Source organism: Danio rerio, chromosome 3, assembly GCF_049306965.1.
Source record: "Danio rerio strain Tuebingen ecotype United States chromosome 3, GRCz12tu, whole genome shotgun sequence".
Classification (NCBI taxonomy): Eukaryota; Metazoa; Chordata; class Actinopteri; order Cypriniformes; family Danionidae; genus Danio; species Danio rerio.
Genome location: NC_133178.1, coordinates 6,822,974 through 6,837,206, shown reverse-complemented (window position 1 = coordinate 6,837,206; position 14,233 = coordinate 6,822,974). Strand labels below are relative to the sequence as shown.

The window sequence follows — 14,233 nt, the reverse complement described above, 5'->3', positions numbered from 1 at the left end:
GGACACAGAGCTCTGTGAACAGCCAGCCTATTTTGCAATGACCAAAATGTCAATGTTCGTCTTTTGGGCAGCTGTCTAACCAACCGTTTTCCCCATGATAGTGTTGCCTACAGAACAAGACTAATGCTGTTTCTCAATTCCAAGAATGCAGAGAAGGGACTTGAGTTCTTCTGGAGACCAGTCTTGCCAGGTGTCCTCAGAAGAACGAACTTAGAAGACTGCGAGGACAGAGGACGCGTTCTGTGAGAAATGAAATGCTGCGTTCTTCCTGATGGTCACATGACCTTCACGTGTTTTTATTGGAAAATTATTTAAGCATTACAGCACTCATACAACGATTTACTGTTTTTCCCCTTTTCAAAATATATACTTTGCATAAAAACATAAATATATGTTGCACAATTTAAATAAAACCGATTTTAATACGAATTTCAGCAAACAAACACCCTTAATGTGTTTATTGCTTTATTAAGATGTTCATGGTAATGTTTATTTTCACCGTTTCATTTAGAGAAACTCCTGAGGTAAATAAGTGATATCTCTGAACTTTAATAATAAATCTGGATAAAATGCTGCGCTTCCCACCTCCAGTCGCAATGACCTCTGGGACTGCTAAAGCAAGTTCAGTGCTCCAGTCTGCATCAGTGCATCCTCGATATCAAGAACACATCCGGGAAGTTTCACGCATCCTCCGATCTTGCAGTCCTGAGTATTGGAACTGAACTTGGCAGCTGATGATGACGTTACATGAAAACACGAGGACGCAAGACCTAAGCCTAAGAGACCAGCCTAAGGCCTTTGGCCTTTGCCTAAGGCCTTTGCAGGTGTTTTGAGTTAATTAACTAATTAGACTGTGGCACCAGGTGTCTTTAATACTGAACCTTTTCACAATATTCTCATTTTCTGAGATACTGAATTTGAGGTTTTCATTAGTTCATCATTAAAATTAAAAGAAAAAAAAACACTTGAAAGACATCAGTCTGTGTGGAATGAATGTATGCATTATACAAGTTTCACAATTTGAATTTGTGAAATAAATATAATTTTAAAGATAATCTTATTTTAAAAACTTTTACCTTGTCATCTCTTAGTCTTACTCTTACTCAGTTTGTCCAGTGTGAAACCACACAGACACAAAAGTTCTTCAAAAATTTAGCAGAGCTAAATTCACCATTATCACACTTCAGGTGTTATTTTTCATAAAACACACATACATTAGTAGTCATATATAAGACAACTTAAACCTTGTCATCTCTTAGTCTGAAGACTCATTGTAGTCTGGCTGTAAACGACTGACTTTTCAGATCTTTTTGCGTCATTGTTCCTGATAACAACAGATAATCTGAAGAAAAGACAACATTCACTGGTAACTATGATGATATATTTATTGTACAAATTTGTGGACATATTCCTGTTGACGTAATATACAGTTAAAGGTAAAATGAATACAATTTTTTTATGGAATAGTTTTCATAACTAATGTCTAACAACACATTTCTTTTGTCTTTGCCATGATGGCAGTATTACTAGATATTTTGCGAAATACTGTTGTTCAGCTTAAAGCGAAATTTATATGGGCGTCACAGTGGCGCAGTGGGTAGCACGATCGCCTCACAGCAAGAAGGCTACTGGTTTGAGCCCCGGCAATGAGTCAGTTGGCACTTTATGTGTGTTTCCTTCGGGTGCTCCGGTTTTCCCCTAAAGTCCAAAAACATTCGCTATAGGTGATATATAGGGTGAGGCAGTGGCGCAGTAGGTAGTGCTGTCGCCTCACAGCAAGAAGGTCGCTGGGTTTGAATCTCGGCTCAGTTGGTGTTTCTGTGTGGAGTTTGCATGTTCTCCCTGCCTTTGCGAGGGTTTCCTCCGGGTGCTCCGGTTTCCCCCACAGTCCAAAGACATGTGGTACAGCTGAATTGGGTAAGCTAAATTGTCCGTAGTGTATGAGTGTGTGTGTGTGTGTGTGTGTGTGTATGTGTGTGTGGATGTTTCCCAGAGATGGGTTGCGGCTTGGAAGGGCATCCGCTGCATAAAAACTTGCTGAATAAGTTGGCGGTTCATTCCGCTGAAGTCAGAATTATTTTTCTTTTTTAAATATTTCCCAAATGTTGTTTAACAGAGCAAGGAAATGTTTACAGTATGTCTGATATATTTTCATCTGGAGAAAGTCTTATTTGTTTTATTTCGGCTAGAATAAAAGCAGTTTTAAAATTTTTAAAACCATTTTAGGGACAAAATTATTAGCCCCTTTAAGCTAAACTTTTCTCAATAGTCTACAGAACAAACCATCGTTATACAACAACTTGCCTAATTACCATAACCTGCGTAGTTCACCTTGTTAACCTAGTTAAGCCTTTAAATGTCACTTTAAGCTGTATAGAAGTGTCTTGAAAAATATCTAGTCAAATATTATTTACTGTCATCATGGCAAAGATAAAATAAATCAGTTATTAGGGATGAGTTAATAAAACTATTATAATTTGAAATGTGTTGAAAAAAATCTTCTCTCCGTTGAAAAAATAACCAGGGGGGCTGGTAATATAGGGGGGATAATAATTTAATATATTATTTAACTGCTTCAACCATCGGAGCTTTAAATACAAATATGAGCAAATGAAAATAAATAATTTTTAATGAAATAAATCCACTTTAAAATTGTATTTGAATGCGTTTTGTACTTTACTAAACAAAGTTGGCTGTATGTGTGAATGACAGAGTGTATGGGTGTTTCCCACTTGTATTATTAAATCTTCTTTGACAACTTTAACATGAGTTAAGAAAACTTCAATTTTTAAGTTTACTAAACTTAAACATGTCCACTACACTTGAATTATGAAGTGATATCAACATAATTTGGTGACACTTTATTTTGATGGTCTATTTGAGTTTTAGTAGACTGTCTGCTTAATATCTGCTGATACTGCTCCTTCAACAGACATTTTACTGACTATAAGAAACCTTGCAAGTGCATGTCAATTTACACTAATCCTAACCCTAACCTAACAGTCTACTTATAATCTAATGAGAATTAATTGGCATGAAAATGCAATGTAACTTAAATTCAACAAACGGACCATCAAAATAAAGTGTGACCCATAATTCGTAATTACAATTTTTCTGTTTAAGCAAACTACACTTAAACCACGTCTGTTACACTTGTATTGTCAAGTCCTCTTATCTATTTAGGTGAAGTAAACTTAATATTTTAAAGCAGCATGAACACTTACTTTTTTAAGTTGAAACAGGGGTGTCAAACTTAATTCCTGGAGGGCCGAAGCCCTGCACAGTTTAGTTCCAACCCTGCTCAAACACACTTACCTGTAGGTTTCAAACAACCCTGAAGAACTCAGTTTGATCAGGTGTGTTTAATTAGGGTTGGAACTAAACTGTGCAGAGCTGCGGCCCTTTTGGAACTGAGTTTGACACCTGTGATGAAACAACAATTGCTTTTAAGAGTGTAGGAAAATCTATGAAAAAGAATTACATTTTGACAGGAGGACAAACACATTTCCCTTCAACTGTATCTGAAATCCTGTTGTGTTTCAGCATCTGTTCATCTTTATGTTTAGGATTAGACTGAATGAAAATGAAGATTGAAGCTCTTCTCCTCATTGTAGCTGTTCTACAGGTGAGCTTGTGTTCTAGTATCAATATTATTATACACATCAACATTGATGATCTGATCATTATGATTCCTGTCACTGCAGGATCACACAGCAGCTGCTGTTAAATATCCTCTGGATATGGCGCTGAACTCAGTTGATGATCAGTATGATGGATGCACAGACAACATGACAGTTTGGGTGAAAACAGAATATCTGCCGAAGGAACTCAACAACTCTAAATCTAATTTCAAAGAAGCTTGGAAAGAGGCTGAAAACCATTTTAAAATGCTAAAAAAAACATAACAGATGATTATTTATTTGCCATCTATATGTACACTGGTGATAAAGTGTTTCGTGATTTCAATAATGCCACTCGTTCTGGCAGGCAAAACTACACACTTGGGCAATATGGCTGGTATTCACTTCACTTCCTGTTAACAGAGGCCTTACAGATTCTGAAAAAAACACAAAATAGATGCTTTAATACTTTTCGTGGTACAAAATCAGAGTTTGAACTTCTCAACAACACAATTCGTTTTGGGTCTTTTGCATCTTCCTCTTACGAACCGAAAAAGGCAACGTTTTTTGGAAATAAATCTTGTTTTGAGATTCACACTTGTGAAGGTGCTGAAATTACGAATCATTCCAAGCTTAATCATGAGAAAGAGGTGCTGATTCCTCCATATGAGATGTTTAGAGTCATTGAAACCAAGACAATTGATAAGCAGAAAGGTCTGTGGTGTGAAACTGTGTATGTGTTGAACAGCACTGGAATAAGGAGTGACCTGAACTGTGCTCTGACCAACCAAACTCATGGAAAGCATAATATGTTGCCTTGAGCTAAAACAAATGCTTTGAATGTGCATTTGTTGTCAAAGTTCCCATATGAGCCTGTGCTAGTCAGAGATTGTTATCTCGAGATAACACCTCTTAAAAAATGTCACAACTGACCAATCAGAATCGAGTATTCCTGACAGCTGTGTAATAATATGCAAAAATAACAAATGCCTGGAGGTAATTTATTCCTAACTTATTATACGGCTGTCTGAAATGCTGGATTCTGATTGGTCAGTTGCGACATTTCTGCTAAATTACATAGTCTCATCTGGGAACTAAGAATCGTTAATGAATACGTCCATATATTTACACCCTTATTCATTTGTAATTGCTTGTTTGTTACGCCACTTTTTTTTGACTTCTTGATGCCATCTTGTGTCTTTATAATGGACAATTTACTGTATACTCCATCAGCTGTTTTATTTTTTCTGGCAGTTTTGCTGTTATTAAACTATTACAGCTCAGAACAATGTTTTTTTGTGTTTAATTTGTATGTTTTATGGCAAGATGTCATATAATACGTACATTCAGGAAGTTGTTATCACAGAATAAAGCCCTTAAACCAGTGGCTGCCAGTAGTGATCAAACATAAACACATGATGATGTTTGGTTCTATATTTTGATATATAATATGGTCATATGTTCTAGGCAGAAAATATTCTGAGGTCCCTCAAATTAAGTTAAAAATAATCTTAGTTCTGCTCAATGATTCTAGATGATGCAGGATAACCATAATGAAATAAAACATACATGTTTTAATTCAGTCACCTCTGTTGATATTATATATATTTTTTCCCACATACAGTAGGCTCATTCTGAAAATGTAGCCCATATACATTTACGGAGATTGTGAATCATGTAGCCAGAAGTTAGTATGGCTGTATTTCGGTATGACGCCATTGCTTTTTGCAATACCAGCTAACCGCTTACCTTTGTGTGGATGGCTTTCCCGTTGTTGCCAGTTTGTCCACTGGCTCATCACATACGTTGAAGGTTTTGAGACGCAGAGCGAAGTTGAGTGTAATGACGAGGTTTGAGTCTGGCGAAGAATGATTCCAGAAAGCAGGTAAAAAAGTAAAAGCCAAATAAAAAAATAAACAAGTAAATAACAGGGTGAGAATGTAGTAAAATCTGAAAACGTCGCGAGGGCTTTTTATTTCTGGATTGCTTTTCAAAACACTGTTGGTTGGGTTTAGGGCAGTAGCTGGGCGTGGGTCAGTCAGTCCATTTTAAAACACTATCAATTGAGTTTAGGGTAGGAGGTGTATGGGGAGATCGGTCAGTCAGACAGTTAGTCAGTCAGTTGACAGCGGTCTTTGGTGGATTTACGTGAGAAGAGCAGGCGTGAATGGCACCCAAGAGAGATAATTGAGATCTCAAAAAGAATACACAGCGGCCTCTGGTGGATTCGCGACAACAAAAACTGCAGAAACGTAGCTCCTGGGACATATTTGGCGCTCTCTAGAAATATATACAGGTGTACATAATCAGAATGAGCCTGGGTTGTTTTCTTTGCACAATATTTTTTAGTTAAATCACACTACAGTTTTACGAGGATATGCTTTTGCGCTGTAAATAAAAAAACAATATTTGTACCGTACATTTAATTGTCCAAGTATTTGACCTACATCATATTAAACTGGAATAAACACTTAACAAAGTTGTAGTGACAAATGTACAGTTAGTCATTAGGGCTATTGCCTATAATAATCATCAGAAAATGCTGCATATTCTGTTTACTTAAAAGTAAGACAGGTTAAGTGCATTTGTTTGGTGGGGTGGTTGCTTTTGTTTGCTTGGTTGTTAGTTTTTCAAAGTAATATCTGGCAATGCTACTTCACTAGCACTTTAAATAGCAGACAGGTTTTATGAAATGAGCATGTGGAGAGTTTATAGCTTTGGATATTCATATTTGTTAAACCAAACAATAATCATCCCGATATTATCTGTACTAAAGCTATCAGTACAGAACAGTAGCATAATAACCCTCAAAAACCGTAGTTAGCTAAACATTTACAAAGTCATGCTAAAACCATAAACATTCATTAAACAATCATAAAGAGCACATATTCTTATTCATAATTCATACACCAGTTCTTATGAATAAAATACTATAAATATCTAATTACCATGCAAAGGATTTAGTCCACCGTTACATCTGTTGTTTTAGTGATGGTGAATTGACCATATATCATTGGCTCACATTCTCTTCATTATGAAAACAGATAAGACAGATATAATTTGTTCACAGTTGTTCACAACTATGGTTGGATTTGCAAAATCATAATTAGTTTGTATTTACCATAAACGACTATGGTTTTCGTAAATCTATCATCACTTTGCTATGCTAAACATTGTTTAAGCATAGTGGGCTGTTTGAAGTAAAACTATGGTTGTAGAAATCAAAGTCAAAACATTATCTGGAAGCAGTGACGCCTGCAGGCGTACGGCTGTGCGCACCTACCATGAGAGGGCTGGATTTAATGCCGCTTTTTATTTATTTGTGACATAATTTAAATTTATTATTAAACATTATACACTACAGCTGCCTGCTTTTCCACTATCGTGCCAAATTGTTCTGTGAACACTTGGGTATGGTTACGGTTGTTTCTCCACTGAGGACTCTGGGAGAGAACCAGGCCCGGATTGGCTAATCGGGAGGACCGGGAGAATTCCCGGTGGGCCGGTCTGTTTTTTGGCCGCGAGGGCCGGTGTCCCTAGCTGCTTGCACTCTCAGCAGTCACACTTTTTTCTTCTATTTATTTATTTGACCATAGCTTTACTCTTTTTAATCATTATTTTACCGTAGTGCCGCTCTTTTTATTTATTTTCTCGCAGCCCCGTGAGAAAAATGCAGCCTGCAGGTTAACTAACGTTAATGATGATGATGTAATGCAACTATCGACCCCAAACAGCGGCATCTTAGTGAATATAAGAATTCGAATAAAATGAATAAAACACCTGCTCAATGAAAATCAAATGATTCACTACATTAATAAATCTGACATAACTTGATCAGAAATCTAAAAATAGGAGAAAAAGATTGAGCCATCAAAAGAAAGTAGTGCTGTATCTTAAGGGTCGCAAGTCATTAGTTATTTTTTACTCTCACTGTAATAGCGCCAATGTGGTCCAGTGGTAAGCACATTGCATTTCAATGTCGCAGATCTGTGATCGAATCTCCCATGAAAAATCTGTTCTGTTAGGGCTGTTGAACATTTGAATTTCTAAAGCAGCAGTTTTCTTGAAAAAGACGTGATAGTGCCATTAGTAACTGAATTGGAATCAGTCGTGAACTGAGGTGGGCCGGTCTGGCTTGAAACTCCAGGGCTAAAAATGAGTCCCACTCCGGCCCTGGAGAGAACTTAACAAACAGCTACATGCACTATAATTTGGACTTTTATGGGGGCATGTAACATGTTTCTGTGTTTTTTTTTTTCTCAGTTATCTTTAATACATACTGGGTAGCTACGCAAAATATTTTCTAAAACATCAAGCAGGATTTTGTATTTAGCTTTAATTATGAAGACAATAAAATATTAACACTAACAAAAAATAATAAAAATGCAAAGATAAAAGTAGCAGAATTTTGCTAAATTATAAAATAAATATTCGTTTTTATTTTACTTGAAGGATTCGTTATTTAATGTTTGAATACTGAAATAACAGCCATCGGAAGGGGGTGGGGCGTTGCTGGATTTGTGTTACTTTGGAATGAAATCCTGCAGGCACCCCTGTCTGGAAGAGTCTCTGTTTACCCCTTATCGAGCGTCTGTACACCATTTTGCAGCAGTCTGCAGCACTGAGACTGAGAATGATTATGCACTGTAGGCTCCATATTCCTGTTTTTGGACTGATATTTTATTCTATCTCATTTCTTAAGCAAGGACGTTGATGTACACTATAATGCCATTTAAATATTACTAGTCTTATCATGTGCAGTATACTATTTTCAATGATTGTTGACTTGCTTCCAAATATACCCCTGCCATGTGTCTGTTGTTTTCTTTATGTCATGTATTTCCCAGTACTGGGTTGCAGCTGGAAGGGCATTCGGACGTTTAAAACATATGCTGGAATAGTTGGCAGTTCATCCCGCTGTGGCGACCCCTGATGAATAAAGGAACTAAGCTGAAGGAAAATGAATGAATGAATGTTTAAAGTACATTTTTGTGTGTGTAAAGAAATGTACGTACACTCTTAAAAATGCTTGGTTATTAAAAACACAATTTGGGTAAAATACAGACTAACCCAAACATTGAGGTTTATTTGGTCCTATTACTTTAAATATAAAAAATAACCCAGTTTTCGGGTTAGTTCGTATTACACCCATAATTGGGGTTGAAATAACCTACCATTTTTAAAGTGTAGCTATTGTAAAATGTGAATTGCAGTCACTAAAATATGACAATTAATGCTTCACTGACTGTCCTAATACAGCAGGAAAATACTCCTTATTTCTCCAGGCATACTGCTTGGAGTTTGGATCGATGAGCAGTGAGCTCTCTTTTACTTTCGTCAAGTATTTGTCTACATTGTTAGGACAGTAAAGTAGAAACATAAGTGTGGCACACACAACTATGACTTCATGTTGAATTATTGTGTTAGCATAGATGGTACTTTTTTATATGCCTTATTAGCCCTCCTATAAAAATTTTATTCCTTTATATTTTCATCCCAAGTTCTGTTTAGCGGAGAGCAGATTTTTTCAACACATTTCTAAACATAATAGTTTTAATGACTCATTTCTAATAACTGATTTCATTTATCGTTGTCATGATGACAGTACATAATTGACTAGACATTTTTCAAGATACTAACATTCAGCTTAAAGTGGCATTTAAAGGCTTAACTAGGATAATAAGGTTAAAGTTGGGGTTATTTGGCAAGTCATTGTATAATGATGGTTTGTTTTGTAGACTATCCAAAATAAATACTGCTAAAGGGGGCTAATATTATTGACCTTATAATGCTTTTTACAAATTTAAAACTGTTTTTATTCTAGCAGAAATTAAACAAATAAGACTTTCTCCAGAAGAAAAAATATTATTGGAAATACTGTAAAAATGTGCCTGCTCCATTAAATATCACTTGAGAAATATTTGAACAGAAACGTTCGAGGTTACAGAAGTAACCCTTCGTTCCCCGAGGAGGGGAACGGAAGTGCCATGAATGGGAGGATTCGGATCAGAAGCCGCTTATCTGGAGAGTATTGAACGGGCCAATGAATGAAATTAATTGGCAGCGCAAGCTTGCGCAGGTGTGCGACATCTGCAATTATCTCAGCATATAAGCACACCTGAAGCCAGCAGACGCCATCCTTTTAAGCTGAAGAGACTTTCAAACAGCTAAGGGACAGTCATTATGGCGACGGAATATGGCACTTCCGTTCCCCTCCTCGGGGAACGAAGGGTTACTTCTGTAACCTCGAACGTTCCCCTTCGGTTGGGGAACTTCAGTGCCATGAATGGGAGAATATGGAAAGCGCCATAATGACTGCACCTTACCAACACCCCCGATGAGGAGATAGTCAAGCAAGCGTGACGCACCCACATCATGGGGGGCGCGGTCCTCCAACGTGTCCCTGGCCCTAATTTATCCTACTTCAACAGAAGTTTTACGGATTTAGATATATTTTTTGGGAAGTCGTGAGCATCTAGATAATTCTAGGAAATACGACAGTACGTTGGGAAGCGTGCAATCCCGATAGGGAGGACGCTGCGGAGGCCATCCGTTACCCAAGGGGGGGATAGATGGCAGAATTTACCTATGGACTAGCCCTAAAAAGGGGGAGTACGCATAGCAAAGAGTGGTTAGCGGAGAGGGAAGACACGGGTCCGCCCAGGGGGGGGACTTAACCGTGGCGGAATAAGCATATGGGATCGCCTAGTGGGGATCACGCATAGCAGGCACCTATACCCAAAACGCGGGCTGACCAGCGGGCAGACCTACAACGTAGTGGGCCAGCAAGTGACTCCTCCGCTGAGTCAGTGCTGGGGGCCACGGAGGAATCTGCAGGGCTCACCTGACGGGGAACTTTACTGACAGATAAAAAAGGCGCACGTACCTCCGTGTTAGGGAGAATGGCGCAGCAAGCGTGTTTCAACACCCTACCGAGTTGTCTCCTCAATCACCAAAGGGTTACCTAATACCCTTGAGGAAACCGGCTCCACTCGCAGATTGTAAAACCTTGCAAATGTGTTGGGTGTCGCCCAGCCCGCAGCTCTACAGATGTCTGTTAGAGAGGCGCCGCGTGCACGCGCCCAAGAGGATGCAACGCTCCGAGTGGAGTGTGCACGTACTCCCGGGGGACACGGCTGACTTCGACTCGAATAAGCGAGTGAAATGGCATCCACAATCCAGTGGGATAATCTTTGTTTCGATACGGCACTTCCCTGCTGCCGACCGCCATAACAGACAAAGAGCTGCTCAGATGATCTAAAATTCTGAGTACGGTCCACATAAATGCGCAGAGCGCGAACTGGACAAAGTAAAGAAAGGGCTGGGTCTGCCTCCTCCGGGGGCAGCGCTTGCAGGTTCACTACCTGATCTCTAAAGGGGGTGGTAGGAACCTTGGGCACATAACCGGGGCGGGGTCTCAGGATAACGTGAGAGTAATCCGGCCCGAATTCCAGGCACGAGTCACTGACCGAAAATGCCTCCAGGTCCCCGACCCTCTTGATGGAGGCCAACGCAACCAGCAGAGCTGTCTTCAGGGACAGAAATCTTAGAGATACTGATTCGAGTGGCTCAAAGGGATCGGATCGCAGACTCGTGAGAACGAGGGCGAGATCCCAAGAGGGCATGAGAGGGGGGCGAGATGGATTAATTCGCCTAGCACCCCTAAGGAACTGGATGACCAGGTTATGCTTTCCCACGGTGCCGCCAGCTACCGCGCTATGATAAGCGGAGATGGCGGCCACGTAAACCTTGAGAGTGGAGGGCGACAGCCTGCTGTCCAACTTCTCTTGAAGGAAAGAGAGCACAACACTAATCTGGCAATTTCGGGGGTCTTCTCTGCGAGAGACGCACCATTCAGTGAATAGACTCCACTTCAGGGCGTAGGCGCGCCTCGTGGAGGGGGCTCTAGCCTGAGTGATGGTATTAACCACCGCAGTCGGTAGGTTACCTAAGTCTTCCTCGCGTCTAGGGACCACACGTGGAGGTTCCAAAGATCGGGGCGAGGGTGCCAGATGGTGCCCTGTCCCTGAGAGAGTAGGTCCTCTCTCAAAGGGATCCGCCAGGGGAGGGCCGTCGCGAGGAGTGAGAGCTCTGATATCCAGGTCCGGTTGGGCCAAAGGGGCGCAACTAGTAGAACCTGTTCCTCGTCCTCCCTGACCTTGCACAGAAACTGCGCGAGCAGGCTCACTGGGGGAAACGCATACTTGCGCATGCCCCGAGGCCAGCTGTGGGCCAGTGCATCCATGCCGAGAGAGCCCTCGGTCAGGGAAAAAAACAACTGGCAGTGAGCGTTCTCGGGGGAACCAAACAGATCGATCTGGGCCTCCCCGAATCGCGCCCATATCAGCTGAACAGACTCGGGGTGGAGTCTCCATTCTCCAGGGTGTAACAGCTGTCGTGAGAGCGCATCGGCTGCACGATTGAGCGAATGGCGCGCAGCGATTTCAGCCGCGGGTGACTCCAGAGGAGCAGACGGCGGGCGAGCTGAGACAAGTGGCGAGAGCGCATACCCCCCATGCGGTTGATATACGCCGCCGCCGCCGTACTGTCCGTCCTGACCAGCACGTGTTGCCGCTCCAGCACCGGTAAAAAGCGGTGGAGAGCGAGGAACACTGCCAACAGCTCTAGGCGATTGATATGCCAATGCAGCTGGGCACCCTTCCAGAGGCCCGCAGCCGCATGCCCGCGACACACGGCCCCCCAACCCGTGTTGGAAGCGTCTGTTGAAACAACAACATGGCTGGACGCCTGTCCTAGAGGCACACCGGCCTGTAGGAACGAGGGGTCGTTCCAAGGGCTGAGGGCGCGGCGACACAGCGCAGTAACCGAGACCCGGTGTGTGCCCGCGTGCCATGCGCGTCTGGGGACCCGATCGTGAAGCCAGTGCTGAAGTGGTCTCATATGGAGCAACCCGAGCGGCGTGACGGCGGCTGCGGATGCCATATGCCCCAGGAGCCTCTAAAGAACTTCAGTGGGACCACTAGTTTGCTGTCGAGCTCCCTCAGACAGTTCAGCAACAGGCGAGCGCGTTCCTCGGAGAGGTGCGCTACCATGGTGATCGAGTCCAGCTCCATCCCGAGAAAAGAAATCCTCTGCACGGGGGCGAGTTTGCTCTTTTCTCGGTTGACCTGAAGCCCCAGTAGGCGGAGATGCCGAAGCACCTCGTCCCTGTGCATAATCAATTGCTCCCGCGAGTGGGCTAAAATCAGCCAGTCGTCGAGATAACTGAGTATGCGAATGCCCGCGAGCCGAAGGGGCGCTAGGGCACCCTCCGCGAGTTTGGTGAAGACCCGCGGAGACAGAGAGAGCCCGAAGGGGAGGACCTTGTACTGCCACGCTCGACCCTCGAACGCAAACCGCAGAAATTGGCGGTGGCGTGGAAGAATGGAGACATGGAAATACGCGTCCTTCAGGTCTATGGCTGCAAACCAATCCCGAGGACGAACGCATTGGAGAATGCGCCTCTGCGTGAGCATTCTGAACGGCAGCTTGTGCAGACAGCGGTTCAAAACGCGCAGATCTAGGATTGGCCGTGACCCACCGCTCTTTTTGGGTACGATGAAGTATGGGCTGTAAAACCCACTCTCCATCTCGGCTGGAGGAACCGGCTCGATTGCACCCTTCGCCAGGAGGGCAGCAATCTCCTCTCGCAAGACAGGGGCGGACAGGGGGTTGACCCTGGAGAAATACACGCCCGTAAACTTGGGGGGCCGTTTCGCGAACTGAATCGCGTAACCGAGTCTGATTGTGCGTATGAGCCACCGCGAGGGGCTGGCCCGCGCTAACCAGGCAGGCAGAGCCCTCGCTAATGGAGTCATCGCTACAATCGCTGACGTACCAGCGGTGGGGCAGCGCAGAGTGGGTGTGCTGATCCGGGAAGCACGAGGGTCCCGCGGAAAAGCTGGAGGAGAGCGATTCGCTCTGGCTCCGCACCCTGACTCCGGAGAGGGGGCTGGAGGGCTGAGGGAAGGGAGACCGTCCCCCCAGCGCTCGTGAGCCACTGGCGAAGCACGTAGAGTCTGCGAGCCGGAAGGCAGCGCGTCCCGGACTGGCAGAACTCGTGCAGTCACATCCGGGGAAGGGAAAAAGTGCTCTTTTACTGATGTTTTGGTGGCACTGAAAAGTACCGTTGTTATCGGGGCCCCGCCCTCCAGCGGGGAAAGAGCAAGTTTCCTCTTCTCCGGATGGCCTGTCTCAGGGACGCTTCGCGGTCCGTTTACCGGCCTTAACGGCGCCCTGGGCAGGAGGGGCTGCCTGCTTTCGAGGTGAACGCCGCGCCCGCTTGGCCGGAGGCGCAGGCGGGGGCGGGGCAGCACTCGTTGGCGGGCGCCCTCGGCGAGGAACAGCGGAGGTGGATGGCTCGGCGGGCGGAGCGGGCTTACGGCCACGCCGATAGATGACATTGCCCATCGCATCCGACTGCTCTTTCACCGCCTTGAATTCCTGGGTGAATTCACCGACGGTGTCGCCGAACAGGCCAGCCTGGGATATGGGCGAGTCAAGAAAGCGAACTTTGTCAACGTCGCGCATATCGGTAAGGTTTAGCCAGAGGTGGCGTTCCTGAACCACAAGTGTGGACATCGTCCTCCCCAGCGCACACGCGGCGGACTTAG

At 43.4% G+C, this 14,233-nt stretch overlaps 1 protein-coding gene across 1 annotated transcript; it reads left to right on the top strand.

Moving 5' to 3' along the window:
* Positions 1-1,292: 1,292 nt before the first annotated feature.
* LOC108182771 (T-cell ecto-ADP-ribosyltransferase 1-like) lies at positions 1,293-4,896 on the top strand. The gene is given in 4 exon segments (XM_073944108.1): positions 1,293-1,366; positions 3,567-3,625; positions 3,705-3,885; positions 3,888-4,896. Coding segments are annotated over 3 exon segments (783 nt in total). The 5' UTR covers positions 1,293-1,366; positions 3,567-3,577; the 3' UTR covers positions 4,442-4,896.
* The last annotated feature ends 9,337 nt before the right edge of the window (positions 4,897-14,233 follow it).